Here is a 15,284-nt window from a genome sequence, read left to right as displayed (position 1 = left end):
CTACCCCAGCTCAATGCAAAGCAGAGCACGTCGGCATGTTTTTTCAAAATCAGTTGCTCGGGAGTCTCTCTGGCCCCAGTGCAAAAGGGCAGCAGAGCTACGAGAGATTCCCTATACATCCTTTTAATACTCAGAAAGGGAGACACGTTGGCCTAGGCTTGGTTTTGTTGCCATTAAAAATTAAACAGCAGGTTCCCGCCCCCACCAAAACAGCCATGGATTCTGCAGGTGACCTCCATCAATTTCTGCTTTGGGTGGGTGGGGGATTGCAACTTGCAATTCCCCCCCCCCCAACATGCAAATTGGCAAGGTTAAACACACATGTAGGTGTCACAAGGAGAGGGGGAGTTGCCTCCATTTCTAGCTACAACCCTCCTGCACACGCACGCACACAGACCAACACCATCCGCTTATTTACATGTGCTGAGAGCAGCACAGAGTCCTCTGCCCACTTCCTCTGCAAGGCAACGGTGTCACTTTAGAAATAATAAAAAAGAAACTGACTTAGGACATATGGAGCGCATATTTTGCGATCTACCAAAATCAGGGTGGGAGTGGCAGGGGAAGATGTAAGAACAGCTGAAAGACCAGGTGTTGGATCCAGTTTACATTATAATGAGATGTCCTCCCTTCTCCTCTCTTTCTGTATTCCTGCCCCCCACTGCCCCCAAACTCCATTGTGTTAAGTCCAAATAGGCAGATGATCAGTGATGGAAACGGTCAGCAAGGCTTGGCCTCGAGTCAAATGGTGGCGCACAGTAGATGCAAGCTTCAGAGATGAGTGACGTGATGGAGCTGGGCTTCCACTGCCGGGTTTTTCAAGCATCGCCTGAAGAAATTCAAGATTGTTCACGGGAGCTATTCAGGTTCTGTAGGCAGAGAGAGAATAAACGTTGAGCTGACAGTTGGAGGAGGAGGAGAAAAAATAAAACCCAACAGCAAGAAAGAAGCAAGACATCCTTTGCATGCAGATGGCAAGAAAATCGACAAAAAGCCACCACGGAGGTCGTGGTGGAAACATCCTCCAGGGAGGTAGCAGCCATAGGGCAAACCGATCCCACTGAAGGAACAGCCATGTCTTAAGACAGATGGGCAAGATTCTCATTCATCACACTCCCTCATCTCCTCCCTGTCTCTTGGTCTGAATTCTGACAAAGATAGTCACTTCATGTCCCTGGGCCACTGAGCCAGCTCTATGGAGGCTGGCTGCTTCTGCCAGCCAGACACTGACCCAGCCCTGGATTTGTGCAATGCAGTTGCTATTGTTTGGCACCCTGTTAAGACCTCACAGTCTCTGCGTGAGCCTTCTGCAACCTGGCACCTTCTAGACTTGTTGGACCACAGCTCCCGTAATTCCCAGCCAGCACAGCCAATGGCTGGGAATGATGGAAGGTACAGTCGAACTCATCTGGAGCACACCAGGCTGAGGCCGGCTCCTGTAGGCTCCTGTATAACGGATAGCTTAAAGTGGCTCTTTCAGATGCCTTCTGGTGGCCACTAGCTATTGGACACAGCCTCACCTGTTCGGGTGGGGGCTGGAAGGAGGAAGAAAGCGGAGATTTTGCTCGCAAGAAGGGAGCTCCAAGAGGATCTGCGGTTGCTTTTGTGGGAAACAGATGCTACTTTTAGGGTGCAGTTCTATGCATGTTTCGACAGAAAAAAGGTCTATGATTCCCAGCATTCCCCAGCCAGCCATGCTGGGGTTTGTAGGGCTTTTTTTTCCTGTCGAAACATGCACAGCACCACACCTTTAAAGACTAGAACTATCTGTCCAGGAGGCTGCCTCCTCTCTTCTGCTCCTCTTCTGTTTTTCTAAATAAAAATATTACAAAAACATTACAGTCGTAATTTTCACTGTAAAAGGCTGCCTGCCCCCTGCGCTTTTTCCAAGCTACTCTAACTGCCTGAAAAACTGGACAATTGTGTGGTGGAGGAGGAGCTGTCTCCTGGTTTGTGCCAAAAGCACCTGAAGCGGCCATCCTGACATCCCCTTACAGCTGTGAGATTGAACAGCGGACTTAGGTCTGGTCTACACATGGAGCAGAATGGGGTGGTGGAGTCCCAAAGTAGTTGCATGGACTGTGCCACCTCACGTTACAAGTCTGGGATAATATTTCTGAATGCGCCTTTATGCTTAAAAAAAAAAAAACCACCTCCCTGCAAAAAACCCAACAACACTTCCTAGCACAGCAGGGACCGCGCTGAGGTAGCATTTTCTCCATGATGTGCTACCTTTATAATTTTCAGGGAGTCTTTTACATTGAGTGGCAGGCAAAACATGGCATCTGCCATCTGCAGCTCGAAGGGGTACCCTCCACCTTACCCCCTCATTCTGCTACACATGTAGACAACAACAACAAAACTCTGAAGAGCAACAGCTAGCTTCCCTGTCGTGACTGATTAACCATTCAGCATACCTTTAAAGAGAACGTTTCTTCCATCCAGTTCATGAAACGGGTTCTTTGAAAGATCATCAGCTTTATCTGATTTTACACCACTTAAGCCAGGGGTGCCGAACTTCAGGCCTGTGAGCTGAGTCTGGGGTCCCAATCAGGCCCTCTGGATTTTCCCAGATGACCACACACCCTTCCCCTGGCTTCAGCCCCTTTCCTTCAACCACTGATCATTCGGTTGAAATGCTTCACCCAAGAATTAATTTACTGGCAGTGCGAGTTTTAAACTAAAATATTCTGGTATTTTGCCCCCCCCCCCCCCCGAATGCGGCCCCCGAGAGCTGTTCCGTATTGGAACTTGGCCCCGTCCTGAAAGAGGTTCAGCACCCCTGTATTAAAGAAACTGGTTTGTTGCAAGATTATCACCTTGATCTAATTTTGCAATCCTATCGGACAAGCAGCCACCTCCAAACTCCGCGGCGATCGCCTATCCAATGCACGGTGAGTGGAGCGTCAAGGGGATCCTCTCCTCCACGCTCCAGTTGCCCTGCATTTGCAGCTAGACTGCTGATTTCAGCATAGGAAGCGTCGTATTGGCACTTCCAAGGTCCCCTCCCCTCCCTGCTCCTGGGAACACCTCTTACAAGCCCGGAGCCCAGGGACGATCTGCACTGCCTATGACTCAGCAGAGGAGGGGGAGGGGAGGCAGATCTCCAGGAACCGACCTTGGAGTGCGGGCTCTGCGGTCGGTTCCCAGAAACCGACCAGTCCTACGGCCGTCTAACCATGTTCTAGCAGCCATAGGACTGTACCCTAAAGCACTTATGTTGCAGAGATGGCCAGAGGGCGGGCGGGGGGGGGGGGAAGGAGGAGCCATTTGGCTCAGTCACCAGAAAGCAAATCCTGCCAGGCAGTCTCCGCGCATAAAGCAGCATCGGTGGTGCACACACGTTTTCTAAAAAACTACACTTCAGGGACGGGAAGCGGCCTCTAGAAGCCATCACTGGTTCCCCCTTGGGGGACAGCCAGAAACCTACTGTCCCCCAAAGGGAAGGTCCTGTTTTAAGGAAACTATGGAAGCAGAGGTCCAGGCGCAGCTCCTGCCCTCCCCTCGTGAAAAAAAAGAAGCCGCAGCAAACACAAAAATTGTCTCAGGCAGCTGCTACTCCAGTGACGCACGGTCAGGCTAGGGAAAGCGCGTGCCAAGCAGCAAGCCATTTACCTTGGAAATATTAGTAATGCAAAAAGTTTGAAAAGGTGGCAAATGGGTCGTCTTTCAGCATGAAAAAGGGAAGAGAGAGAAAGGTGGTGAAGGAGAGAGGCCTGCAGTACTATTATCTAGAACGGGTGTCGAACCTCAGACCTGAGAGCCAAATCTGGCCCCCCAGATGGCAATCACCCCTTCTCCTGGCTCCACCCCCTTCCCCGACTGTTGATCATTGGGGGCTTCCCCTTCTCCTGGCTCCACCTGGATTCCCCTTCTCCAGGCTTCCCCTTCTCCTGGCTCTGTTGATCACTGGTGGCTTCCCCTTCTCCTGGCTCCATTGATCATTGGCGGCTTCCCCTTCTCCTGGCTCCATTGATCATTGGCGGCTTCCCCTTCTCCTGGCTCCACCTGGATTCCCCTTCTCCAGGCTTCCCCTTCTCCTGGCTCTGTTATCATTGGCAGCTTCCCCTTCTCCTGGCTCCATTGATCACTGGTGGCTTCCCCTTCTCCTGGCTCCATTGATCACTGGCGGCTTCCCCTTCTCCTGGCTCCACCTGGATTCCCCTTCTCCAGGCTTCCCCTGGATTCCCCTTCTCCAAGCTTCCCCTTCTCCTGGCTCTGTTGATCACTGGTGGCTTCCCCTTCTCCTGGCTTCCCCTTCTCCTAGCTCCATTGATCATTGGCAGCTTCCCCTTCTCCTGACTCCACCCCCTTCCTCAACCATTGATCATTGGCAGCTTCCCCTTCTCCTGGCTCCATTGATCACTGGCGGCTTCCCCTTCTCCTGGCTCCACCTGGATTCCCCTTCTCCAGGCTTCCCCTGGATTCCCCTTCTCCAAGCTTCCCCTTCTCCTGGCTCTGTTGATCACTGGTGGCTTCCCCTTCTCCTGGCTTCCCCTTCTCCTAGCTCCATTGATCATTGGCAGCTTCCCCTTCTCCTGACTCCACCCCCTTCCCCAACCATTGATCATTGGCAGCTTCCCCTTCTCCTGGCTCCATTGATCACTGGCGGCTTCCCCTTCTCCTGGCTCCATTGATCACTGGTGGCTTCCCCTTCTCCTGGCTCCATTGATCACTGGCGGCTTCCCCTTCTCCTGGCTCCATTGATCACTGGCGGCTTCCCCTTCTCCTGGCTCCATTGATCACTGGTGGCTTCCCCTTCTCCTGGCTCCATTGATCACTGGCGGCTTCCCCTTCTCCTGGCTCCACTGATCACTGGCGGTCATCCTTTCTCCTGGCTCCACCTGGATTCCCCTTCTCCAGGCTTCCCCTTCTCCTGGCTCCATTGATCACTAGCAGCCTCCCCTTCTCCTGGCTCCACTGATCATTGGCGGCGTCCCCTTCTCCTGACTCCACCCCCTTCCCTGACCACTGATCATTGGCGGCTTCCTGGCATTTGCAAGTTTTTTCCCCATTCCAAAAGGGCGAAACACTTAGCCTCTCCTATGGCTACATTACTGGCAGTAAGAACGTGAAGTGAAAATATAGCGTTTTGGCCCTACCCACTACTAGAATGCAGCCCACAAGAGCTGAAAGAGGTTCCCCGCCCCAGATCTAGAAGGAATGCACTAAAATGCATTTTTACTCTACCAGATTAAGGTGGCATACATTTTAAAAGTGCAACGGAGAGAGGTCAGTCCACATTACAGCGTACATGGTTGGAACTGAACGAATGACAACTGCTTTGCTGGAATCAGTGCGGTCTGCTCGAATGGCAGCAGCTCCCCAAGGTCTCGAGCAGAGGTCCGCCCCAGCCATCTGCTCAGTATCTTTTAATCGGACACGCTGGCGATCAAACCCAGGGCCCTCCCACATGCAAAGCACACACCCAGATCCTGGACTGCCAGGGCCCTGCGGTGTCCTAACTGGAGCACCATTCCTTTGTATGCCTTGCACCATATTTGGCTTTCTACACCTTTAAGTGCTGCAGGATGAGAAACAAATTTCAGGTACATTTTTTTTAAGAAGCAGCGCACTTAAATTGCAAGGATTTTCAATGGGATGTACATAAGAACGTAAGAAGAACCCTGCTGGATCAGACCAAGGATCTATCTAGTCTAGAGTTCTGTTCACACAGTGGCCAACCAGCTGTTGACTGGGAACCCACAAGCAGAGCATGAGCGTAACAGCACCCTCCCACCCATGTTCCCCAGCAACTGGCACACACAGGCTCACTGCCTCTGGTACTGGAGGCAGCACATAGCCATCAGGACTAGTAGCCATTGATAGCCTTTCCCTCCAGGAATTTGTTTAACCCCCTTTTAAAGCCATAAATACCATCAACATTCTCTAAGGGTGCAACATGCCTCCAACACCCTTTAAGGCACTTCAGGAGAGGGAACAATCCTCGCCCACTCCAAAAATTTTCCTCCAAGTGGCTTCCTCCACAACACTCGAAAGACAAACATCAGAGTGACGTAGTGGTTAGAGTGTTGGACTGGGACTCAGGAGATCTGGGTTCTAGTCCTCACTCAGCCATGAAGCTTTCCGGGTGATTTGGGGCCAGTCACTGACTCTCAGCCTAACCTACCTCGCAGGGTTGTTGTGAGGATAAAATGGAGAGGAGGACCATGTAAGCTGCCTTGGGTTCCTCGCAAGAGGAAAAAAGGCAGGATAGAGATGTAATAATAATAATAATTAATAATAATAAACAAACAAACACAAGTTATGAGCCGGCAAGGGAAAAGCTGTTTTGGGAAGGGAGGGAAGCTACTGGAGAAGGAAAGATTGCTGCCAGGGAAGGGGTTAACCACCCTCCCCCTCCCCTGCCACTTCTCTCTAATACGTCTCTATATTAAATTCCTCCCTCTTAAATCAGCTTAACTTTATGCTAACCCAGCCTTCCGCCAACCTGTTGCCCTCCAGCTGCGCTCAGCAGGGGTGGCAGGAGGTGCCGTCCAACACTTGTAGAGGGCACCAGGTTGGGGAAGGCTGCATGCTAATCCTTCAACGCCGCAATGACGAAGAATAATACTGTTAAAAATAAAGATCTCTTCAGAAACGCACAAGCGACGTCTTCCCAAACGGAAGGGGCCACCATTGCACAGAATCCTGCGTTGCACCTTTGTGGAAGGAGCACTGCCAAGCCCTCCCCACAAAGGAAGGATCCACAAGGCCAGTGTGCGCCCATCAGTATCCCAGACGGAGGGCAAACGGCATCCCGTGGTGGTTGTTCTCTGATTCATAGTCCTAAGAAGGACAGAAGTGCTGTCCTGCGCGGAATAGGAGTGAACCTTGGATATTAAAAAAGGGTGGTGGGGGAAGGCCTCTTCCCCATATATCCCGAGGCAGGAATAAGAATGTTCCCTGCTCTAGATTGGTTTCAAAATTTTCTAAGGAAGGTGAACCACATGCTAGAGGAAATGGGTTCTTCTTGTACCATCAGCTGCCAGGTCCACCTAGAAAGCTAAATGTTAAAGACACAAAGTGCCCCAGAGCTGAAAAAAGCCACACCAACAACTGGAATTCCGTGGCAGAGCGCTCCGGAACAGAGCGGCGCAATATAGCCAGAATTACCAAGAGGCACAGGCAGATTGCGTCGCGTCCGGTTCTTGTTGCTGCTGCTTTTTAAACCATGAGAACTATGAGGGCTGTGTTTTAGATTACGGTAAGCTGCTCTGAGAGTCTTATGACCGAACAGTGGGGCATTACATCTTTGTTGTAAATAATTTTTTAAAAACCTGGATCCAGATGCTGCTGCTGTGGTTTTATCATCTGCATTGCCTGGCATTTTTACTGTGAGGTGCTGGTCGTTCTTGTTTTTTATTGCCGTAACTGGCATTTTTAGAATTTTCTGTAAGCCCCCCTTGGGCATGCAACAATGAAAAGGCAGGACATCAGTGTCTAAAACAAGTAAATCCTTCATGAACTTGTGCAATCTGGTGCCCCTTTCCTTCTAAGATATACAGGGGCCATCACCACACTCAGTGGCTCAGAATCCCTTAAACCAGTTACATATTGTGCAAGGAAGTACTTTCCTCCGTCTGTCCTGAATCTAGTGCCAATCTATTTCATTGGATGTTGAAGACTGAATTTTGCAGAATACATGGGATGCGTGCCTGGGGCTGATGGCAATTGTAGTACAAACCATCGGGAGGGCACCAGATTGCTTACTCCTGCCATAGATAAGGAAACTGCCATATTCACTGGTCCACTTCAGTATTGTTTACACTGACTGGCAGCGGCTCTTCAAGGGTTTCAGGCAGGGGAATTGCCCGCCCCTACCTAGAAATGCCAGGGCCCAAACCTGGCACCTTCTGCATGTAAATCATGCACTCTACCAATGAGCTTTTAGAGTCCTTCCCCTAAAAAAACAAAGCAACAAGCAAGATGGATAAGACAAGCGGCTCCCAGCTTCTCTTCCCGATTCAGGTAAGGGTTTTGCAGCGGATGAGTAGAGGCTTTGATACAGTAGTTTAATCTATCACTTTTTAGCCCCATCAAAAAGAAAGGTAAAGCTTTCCCAGCCATGTGAAGGTGTAAGCTGTGCATAAAAAGCTAAGTGCTCAATACAGTTTTGTAGCAGCAAAAGGAAAAGAAAGCCAGCCAGGTGATAAAGAAAGAGGTCAACCCGCAAGAAGATACTTACAGGCAGGCCTTCCCCAGTAAAGGCTGTAAAGAGACAAAAGGAAAAAAAAGGAGAAAAATGGAAAAGAAATCAGTAATGGTGTGCAAAGCTGAATAACGAAAGGCAACAGAAAGCCCAGAGAGAGGAGTAATCGGATTGCTAGGAAAACGAGAGATTAATAGATATAAAGCCACCCAACTTCAACATCTACCCATGTTCAAGCAAAAAAAGGGTGACAAAAATGTAAGCAAACAGCCTCCAGCACCTCAAATTCCAACCATGGCAATGACACAACAAAGGGGTGGAGAGGTTGTTGTGCAGCTGATTGTGACCCTGCTCAAACACAGAGTTTACTGTTAACAAAAGAGAGGCGGATGTCAAAGGACAGGTTAGGCTTTCAAAACAGGTAGAAGATCATGTCAAAGGACAGGTTAGGCTTTCAAAACAGGTAGAAGATCATGCGAAATAGTTGCAGCAGAAAGGGCCCTGGGAAGAGGTGCTCCATCCATTATGTTCAAAAGGTGTTGAGAAAGGCTATTCTTGTTCCATTGACCTAGGATGGCTGCAACTCTCTGAAACAGCCTTGGGGCATTCAACACAAGAGAATATACAAAACCTATCAATCTGGAATTTCTCCTGCCCAAGGCCCATCAACACAAGTGACAGCTGAATGCAGAAGTACGATCCTTTCTGTACTGTTCTGGAGCTCTGGGTCAAGAAAGTTCCTGATGGATCACCCCCAGAGAACGAATTCATGGTAGACCCTGCAATCTTGGCCCAGCTCCTTGACCGTTGGGGTCAAAACACAAAGCCAATGCAACTGATACAGAAATTAAATTGCTATCTTCAAAGCATCTATACTAACATGGAGACTGTAGGACCGAAAATACATAGTTATGATAGAACTCAATAACTGATTTCGGAATCGACTTGAAACTACGGAATGATGGGAACCAAGGAAGTCTTGGAGCAAAAGGACAATCTAAGGTTTGAAGGCCAGAATGAACCTAGTTTGATAATCCAGCACAACCTATTTCCTCCTCACAGCCAAGCTTAAAACACACATGAAGGTATAACTCAAGCCTGGCTACACATTTAAGCTTATATAGCTCTAAAAACACATGCACAAACAACCCCAACCCATAATATTAAACTCCATCTTCTAAAGTTTCCAGACGATAGCTGTCCGATGAAGTAGATAGACAGTGTCCGCAAAAGTTTGTGGCAGAATGATTTGCTTGTCTCTACAAGACTACAAAGAGTCTTGCGGTACATGTAAAGGCGTTTTTTTGTGGGAGGAGATGAGCGCAACATCAAAATGATGTTGAACGCGATTTCAAAGAGAAGCACCATTAAAAATAAATAAATAAATAAGCAAGCGACCCAAGGAACGACCTCCCAGGATTTAAAGTGACAGGAGATAACAAACATGCAATGACAACACCACAGCACGCAGCCGCCACCACACACACATGAAGACACACCAACGAAAGAATGTAACCAACTTGTCCGGGCAGCTGGGAGGGCACCTCCTGGGGCATACAGATGGGCAGGGCGGCAGAAGCAGCGGCAGCCACATGCTCCTCAAAGCTGTTGATGCGAGGTTTTTTGGTGGGCTCTGGGCTCGCTAGAGGGGTGACGCTATTGCGTCTCATGAGGGTGTTAGGCCCCTTCTTTGCATCCTAAATTAGAGTGAGACAAAGATAAAGAAAGAAAAAATAATAAGGAAGAAGGCGAAAGTTATGAGGGAAAAAAGCAGTTTTTTAAAAAATACATGAGGGATTAATCGATTTGCCAAAACATACAAAGAAAAGTGAAGGTCAGGAAACGGGGAGATATCTTTAAAGATTGAGAGTTACTATTATTGCAGTCCCTTCTAGCTCTCTCTCACACACACAGACACACACCGACACTTGTACGAAGAAGCCCAACACACTTTTTAAGTCGCGATGTTAGGCCAAGAATGAAGTATTTCTGGATTCAACCTCAAGGCCCGTTCCCTGTCGACCTTTCAAGCAAGCAAGGATGAGAGTTTCTACAATCTAGGCAGCAGCTGGCAACTCTCTTTGAGAACCAGGGATTCCAGCATGATGGGAAGGCACGCTGAGCAAGCCCACACGTTACAGAAGAGCAAGTGAAGAGTTCTGGCGAAATGAAACCGGAGAAGAAGAATCGTATTAGCTCTTACACTCCTATCACCCCTGCAGAGCATGGCATGGCAACTGAAGGTGGCTAATTTTAATTTTACCTCGGGTATAGCCTGCCTTTCAGCTCAAGAACCCCCAAGACAGGCTAGTAATAGTAAATCATTTTAAAAGCGCATTAAAGACGGTAAAATCCCTTAAAAAACAAAAAAGCCACGCACGCGCACCACCAGCAACGAACAAAACGTTACCTCAGCTCAGTGCTGGCCTAAGGCTTTGGAGGGCCCTTGTACAAGACAGCTTCAATGGGCCCCTCCCTGAGTGAGTCCACCCTCTCACCACCATTGCCGCCGGCTGCTCTTGACCCTCCCCCTCATCACTGCTTCCACTTGCGTGCTGGCCAGGCAGAGAGCCAAGGAGCAGGCAGGCCGTGGCATCTGCTGCTTCTCTTTCTCCCTGTTGCCTGGGCCAGGGCAAGAGGCAGGGGAACACGCAGGCTGCAATGGTGAAGAGGAGGAGCAAGTCCAGGGGGCCCTTGTCAGTGGGCCCCTGCAAGGTTATGGGCCCTCAGCAGGGGCCCAACCATGCCTACCCTTGACGCCAGCCCTGCCTCAGCTTCCTCAGCCCCTAAACACCTACTGGGAACACAAGCAGCCTTAGCCAGCTTTCTAAAGCTTAAAAAGCGAAGGGGATTCCACAAGGCAAGGGGCCATCACAGAAAAAGCCCTGCTTCTAGCAGAGGACAACCTAGCTTCTGCCAATGCCGGGATCTCGCAGAGCCTCCTTAGAGCTTCTGAGAGCCAAATGAGACATAGCTTACTTCCCTACAGTCTGTGCCCTGACGTCACTTCTTAGTGGGACTCTGATGGGCAGGGGGAAGAGTGCCTGAAGGCTCAAGATATGTGGCCAATTCGGGGAGTGTTCAGCACCCCTCACTCATGCGCTCCCTCTCACTGTGGAAATGGGACCCTCATTACCACTTGTTGCACCCGACTGGGGCAGACCTGCATTTAAAGAGGCAGTGACCACCTGTCTAGTATGGCCCCAAGTACATGTTAGACCAAGGTATATGGGTCAATCCAGACAGCAGGGTCCTGAAAGCAGCACTGTCACTAGGCGGACGGGCAATTTCTCCCCCTCTAGCACTGGGCACCTCTGTGCCCCTTGGAGGACTTCAGAGCGGGTCATGCCACACAGTGCCATGTACTCAAATGCCCCTCTGAAGTGTCACTCAACAAGGTAGAAGTCAACTGTCCATGCCTACAGGAGGCCTCTTCCATTTCAGTGTGTAGCCCTCATAGGTGGCGTCCATCCCCATATTTCAAGAATCCACAGGAATCACTCCCCACTTCCTTTTTCCACGTCACCTGAGCCACGTCATTGGCAGCTTTCAATATCATTGACCATGGTATCCTTCTGGGGTGATTGTCTGAGTTGGGAGTGGGAGGCACTGCATTGCAGTGGTTTCACTCCTACTTGGATGGTCGGATCCAGAAGCTGGTGCTTGGGCAATATTGCTCAGCCCTGTGGATTCTCCAGTATGGGATTCCACGGGGGTCGGTTCTGTCCCCCATGTTATTCAACATCTACATGAAACCGCTGAGTGAGGTCATCTGGAGTCTTGGAGTAAGCTGTCATCAGTGTGCTGATGACACGCAGCTCTTTTTCTCCATCGTCTTCAGGTGAAGCTGTGGATGGTGCCTGGCTGCGACAATGGCCTGGAGGAGAGCTAATAAACAAACTCAATCCAGGCAAGATTGAGATGCTGTTGGTGGGTGGTTCTGCTGACCGGATGGAGGGTGCTCAACCTGTTCTGGATGGGGTTGCACTCCCCTAAAGGAGCAGGTCTGTAGCTTGGGGGTCCTCCTGGAGCCATCGTTGTCACTTGAGGCTCAAGTAGCTTCGGTGGCACTGAGCGCCTTCTACCGACTCAGGGATAACCAGGCTTCAATTGTCTATGCTCTGGTAACCTCCAAGTTAGATTACTGCAATGCACTCTACGTGGGGCTGCCTTTGAAGACGGTTCGGAAGCTGCAGCTTGTGCAAATGTGGCAGCCAAACTGATAACGGGGACCAGAAGGTCTGAACAATAAGACCAATTCTGGCCTGCTTGCGCTGGATGCCTGTATGCTTCCGAGTCCAATTCAAAGTGCTGGTTTTTACCTATAAAGCCCTACACAGCTCGAGACTACAGTACCTGATGTAACGCCTCCCCCGGCATGATCCGACCCATACACTACGCTCTGCATCTAAAGGCCCTCTTCCGGGAGCCTCCTCCAACGGAGGCTTGGAGCGTGGCAGCAAGTAAGACAGCCTTCTTGGTGGTGGCTCCCCAATGAGGCCTGTCATCTTTTCAATGCCAGGTTAAAACTGCCCCTTTCTCTCAGGCATCTGGCAGCGTATAATGAGTCTCTTGATTGTCTCTGGCTGATTGCTTAAATTGTTTTAGATATATGTTGCTGTTGTGTGTTATTTGTTCTATGTCATTATGTGAATGGTTTTACATTTCATATAATGTATTTTGATGGTTTTTAATTTTTGTGAACAGCCCAGAGAGCTTTGACTCCGGTATAGAAATATAATAAGTGAATTAATTAATGAGAGCGACTTTGTAATTAGTACATCCACGCCAACCTCGTCAGCTTTTAAAGAGAATATAAGATTGCCTGGGTTTGCGTGGAGTTCCTCATCAGCTTGAAGGCAAACATGGTGAAAAGGGCTAGAAAGCCAGGAGGCAAAGAGTGTGTTACCAGATATTTTGGGAGGGATAAGGAGAGCAACTTTCAGAAGCCACAGTGGCCTAGTTCTCACGGAGCTAGTAAACCTGGGGTTTACCACTTCAAGCTGCAGGTGGAGGCTCACATGACTGAATGCTCCTCCATACAAAACAAAATATTCCCTGCACACAGAAAGCTAGCATGCCAGGTGTTAGGGGAGAACCTGTCTCCCTGACATGCTGGTTTTCTATGTGAAGGGCTTTTTGGGTTTGTTTTTTTAAATGGAGGAGCATTCTACTACATGGGCTCCAGCTGCAGTCTTAAATGGTTCAGAGCAACACAGGTGGACCACCTCAGTGACAGCTAGGCTCTTGTATACTTACAAAGTGAGGCACTTTGAACACTCGGAAAGAGGTATGTAAAGATTATTTTTACTACTCACTACTACCACCACCACTAGCTGACTGTCAGGAAGAAATACAGCTTACAACAGGAGGGAATCCATCTTTGACTGGTTTTCTAAAATACAGGTGTCTACCCAGGTCCTTTCCAACTACCCAGGGCTGAGGGGAGGAGGGCCCAACAGGAGGCCAGAGGCCCCTCACCTCTGGTCTGTCTCGGTGGGTGTTCACAGCTTCCACATTCAAATAGATGGATTCAACTCTGCAACCTGACAGAAGGGAAAGAGCAGACGGCAGGGAACATGGTCAGTGACTAAGGCTGTGATATTTACTCACCCGATTAGATCAAAAATCAATTAGGAACGTTTTGATTGATTTAAAAAAAGGGACCCAAATTAAATCAGACAGGTGATTTAAAAACATACACATGCACCCCATGCTAATTGTTTTTTAATACAGTCTTCCCCAACCCGGCACCCTCCAGAGATGTTGGACCACAACTCCCATAATTCCCAGCCTGCATGCTGGCTGGGAACCATGGGAGTTGCAGTCCAACACCTCTGGAGGGTGCCGGGTTGGAAGGCTGCTTTAATACAAGCAGTCATAAATCCGTGGGTGGAAAAAGCCATCTTAAAAAGAGGCCTCTCCCCTTTGTGCACGCAAGAGAGAACACCCCTTCTAAGACGGTGGCTGTGGCAGTATCCGTAACATACATCACCATGGCGGAGATGCTTTTTCATCCCTATGCAGACGCACAGCAGTTTCAATCAACTGATGGTTCCATTAAAACGTGCCCAATGAGATTTCTTCAGTCAAGTAACAGCCCCAACAGTTGCAGAACATGCCTGACACACCCATCTGCCCTACAGCCAGGGTACGGTACACTGTCTGAGACTCTGGCAGCAGCAGAAGGGATGAAGGTTCACTGGAGTGAGAAACGGGTCAACCTTCCTGGCCTAACCTCTCTGTCCTAATTGCAAATGGAATGGAATGAAATCAGAGGATGGAGTAATAATCAAGGCTGTGTACTCAGTGCTACATATGTACCTGCTTTGGCATCTTCTGCTGTCACCTTTTTAAGGTTTTCCACCATCACCATGAGGACTAGAAACTTATGCTTTTTAATATGAAAGTTAGAGGTTCTCAAACCCTTGACAGTCCAGGGCTCGGGGCAACGAGACACATCCCTGACCAGCGGCCTCAGGGACATTATGCTACGAAAAAGCTTTGAAAGACAGACGGACAGACAGACTCACCGTAGGCTACAGGGGTCAGCTTCAGCACCGTGTGGAGGGGACATTTCAGGTAAGGCATTTCCTCTGAAAGAAAACAAGACAGAGCACAGACAGGTGACCAACTGGACACAGAGAGAGATTATATGGGCAGCCTTCCACAATCTCCCCTCCAGATGTGTTGGATGATTGGAGTTGTAGTCGAAGATATCTGGAAGGCACCAGATTGGGGAAGCCTGGTACAAGCTGATTTATGGGCTACCTTTTACTCTTCCCATCCCATTTTGCAGACATGGCTTGATCTGCCCCTCACTCTTGTAAGCACAGCCCATCTGTTCAGGACACACAGCACTGTTTCCAGTTGAGACACTGCCTCAACGGCTGCAGCCATTCTCAAGGGGGCGACACCCACTCCGATGCAAGATCACAATGCCGCCTGGTGTGCCCGCTTGCAAGAGATCATTCTCTGCTAGGAGTCTCCATGCCACCTCAACCCCTGCTCCCATGTGTAAGGGGTGCACATCCGGACGGGTTGGGCATGCTGGCTGGAAATGATGGGAGATGCAACACATCTGGTTGGGGAAGATGGGAGGAGACAACCTTGGTGAGGGAGATTGGGGTGG

The 15,284-nt window shown here is 49.5% G+C and overlaps 1 protein-coding gene across 2 annotated transcripts in view; it reads right to left on the bottom strand.

Moving 5' to 3' along the window:
* Positions 1 to 755: 755 nt before the first annotated feature.
* The window catches only part of PFKFB3 (6-phosphofructo-2-kinase/fructose-2,6-biphosphatase 3), a 100,092-nt gene continuing 85,563 nt past the window's right edge, over positions 756 to 15,284 (bottom strand). For both annotated transcript variants that reach the window (XM_084809066.1, XM_084809068.1), the window contains exons 12-15: positions 14,686 to 14,748; positions 13,634 to 13,698; positions 9,673 to 9,849; positions 756 to 869 (exon numbers count right to left, since the gene is read on the bottom strand). In XM_084809066.1, the coding sequence (XP_084665192.1) occupies positions 840 to 869; positions 9,673 to 9,849; positions 13,634 to 13,698; positions 14,686 to 14,748 (335 nt within the window). In that variant the 3' untranslated portion in view covers positions 756 to 839. The remainder of the gene's footprint in view (positions 870 to 9,672; positions 9,850 to 13,633; positions 13,699 to 14,685; positions 14,749 to 15,284) is intronic.

This window comes from Heloderma suspectum, chromosome 7 (assembly GCF_057233095.1).
Source record: "Heloderma suspectum isolate Gila_16-S chromosome 7, 16-S_ref, whole genome shotgun sequence".
In the NCBI taxonomy this organism is placed as follows: domain Eukaryota; kingdom Metazoa; phylum Chordata; class Lepidosauria; order Squamata; family Helodermatidae; genus Heloderma; species Heloderma suspectum.
Note: the sequence above shows the minus strand (reverse complement) of the source record. Positions and strands in the feature narration are given on the sequence as shown.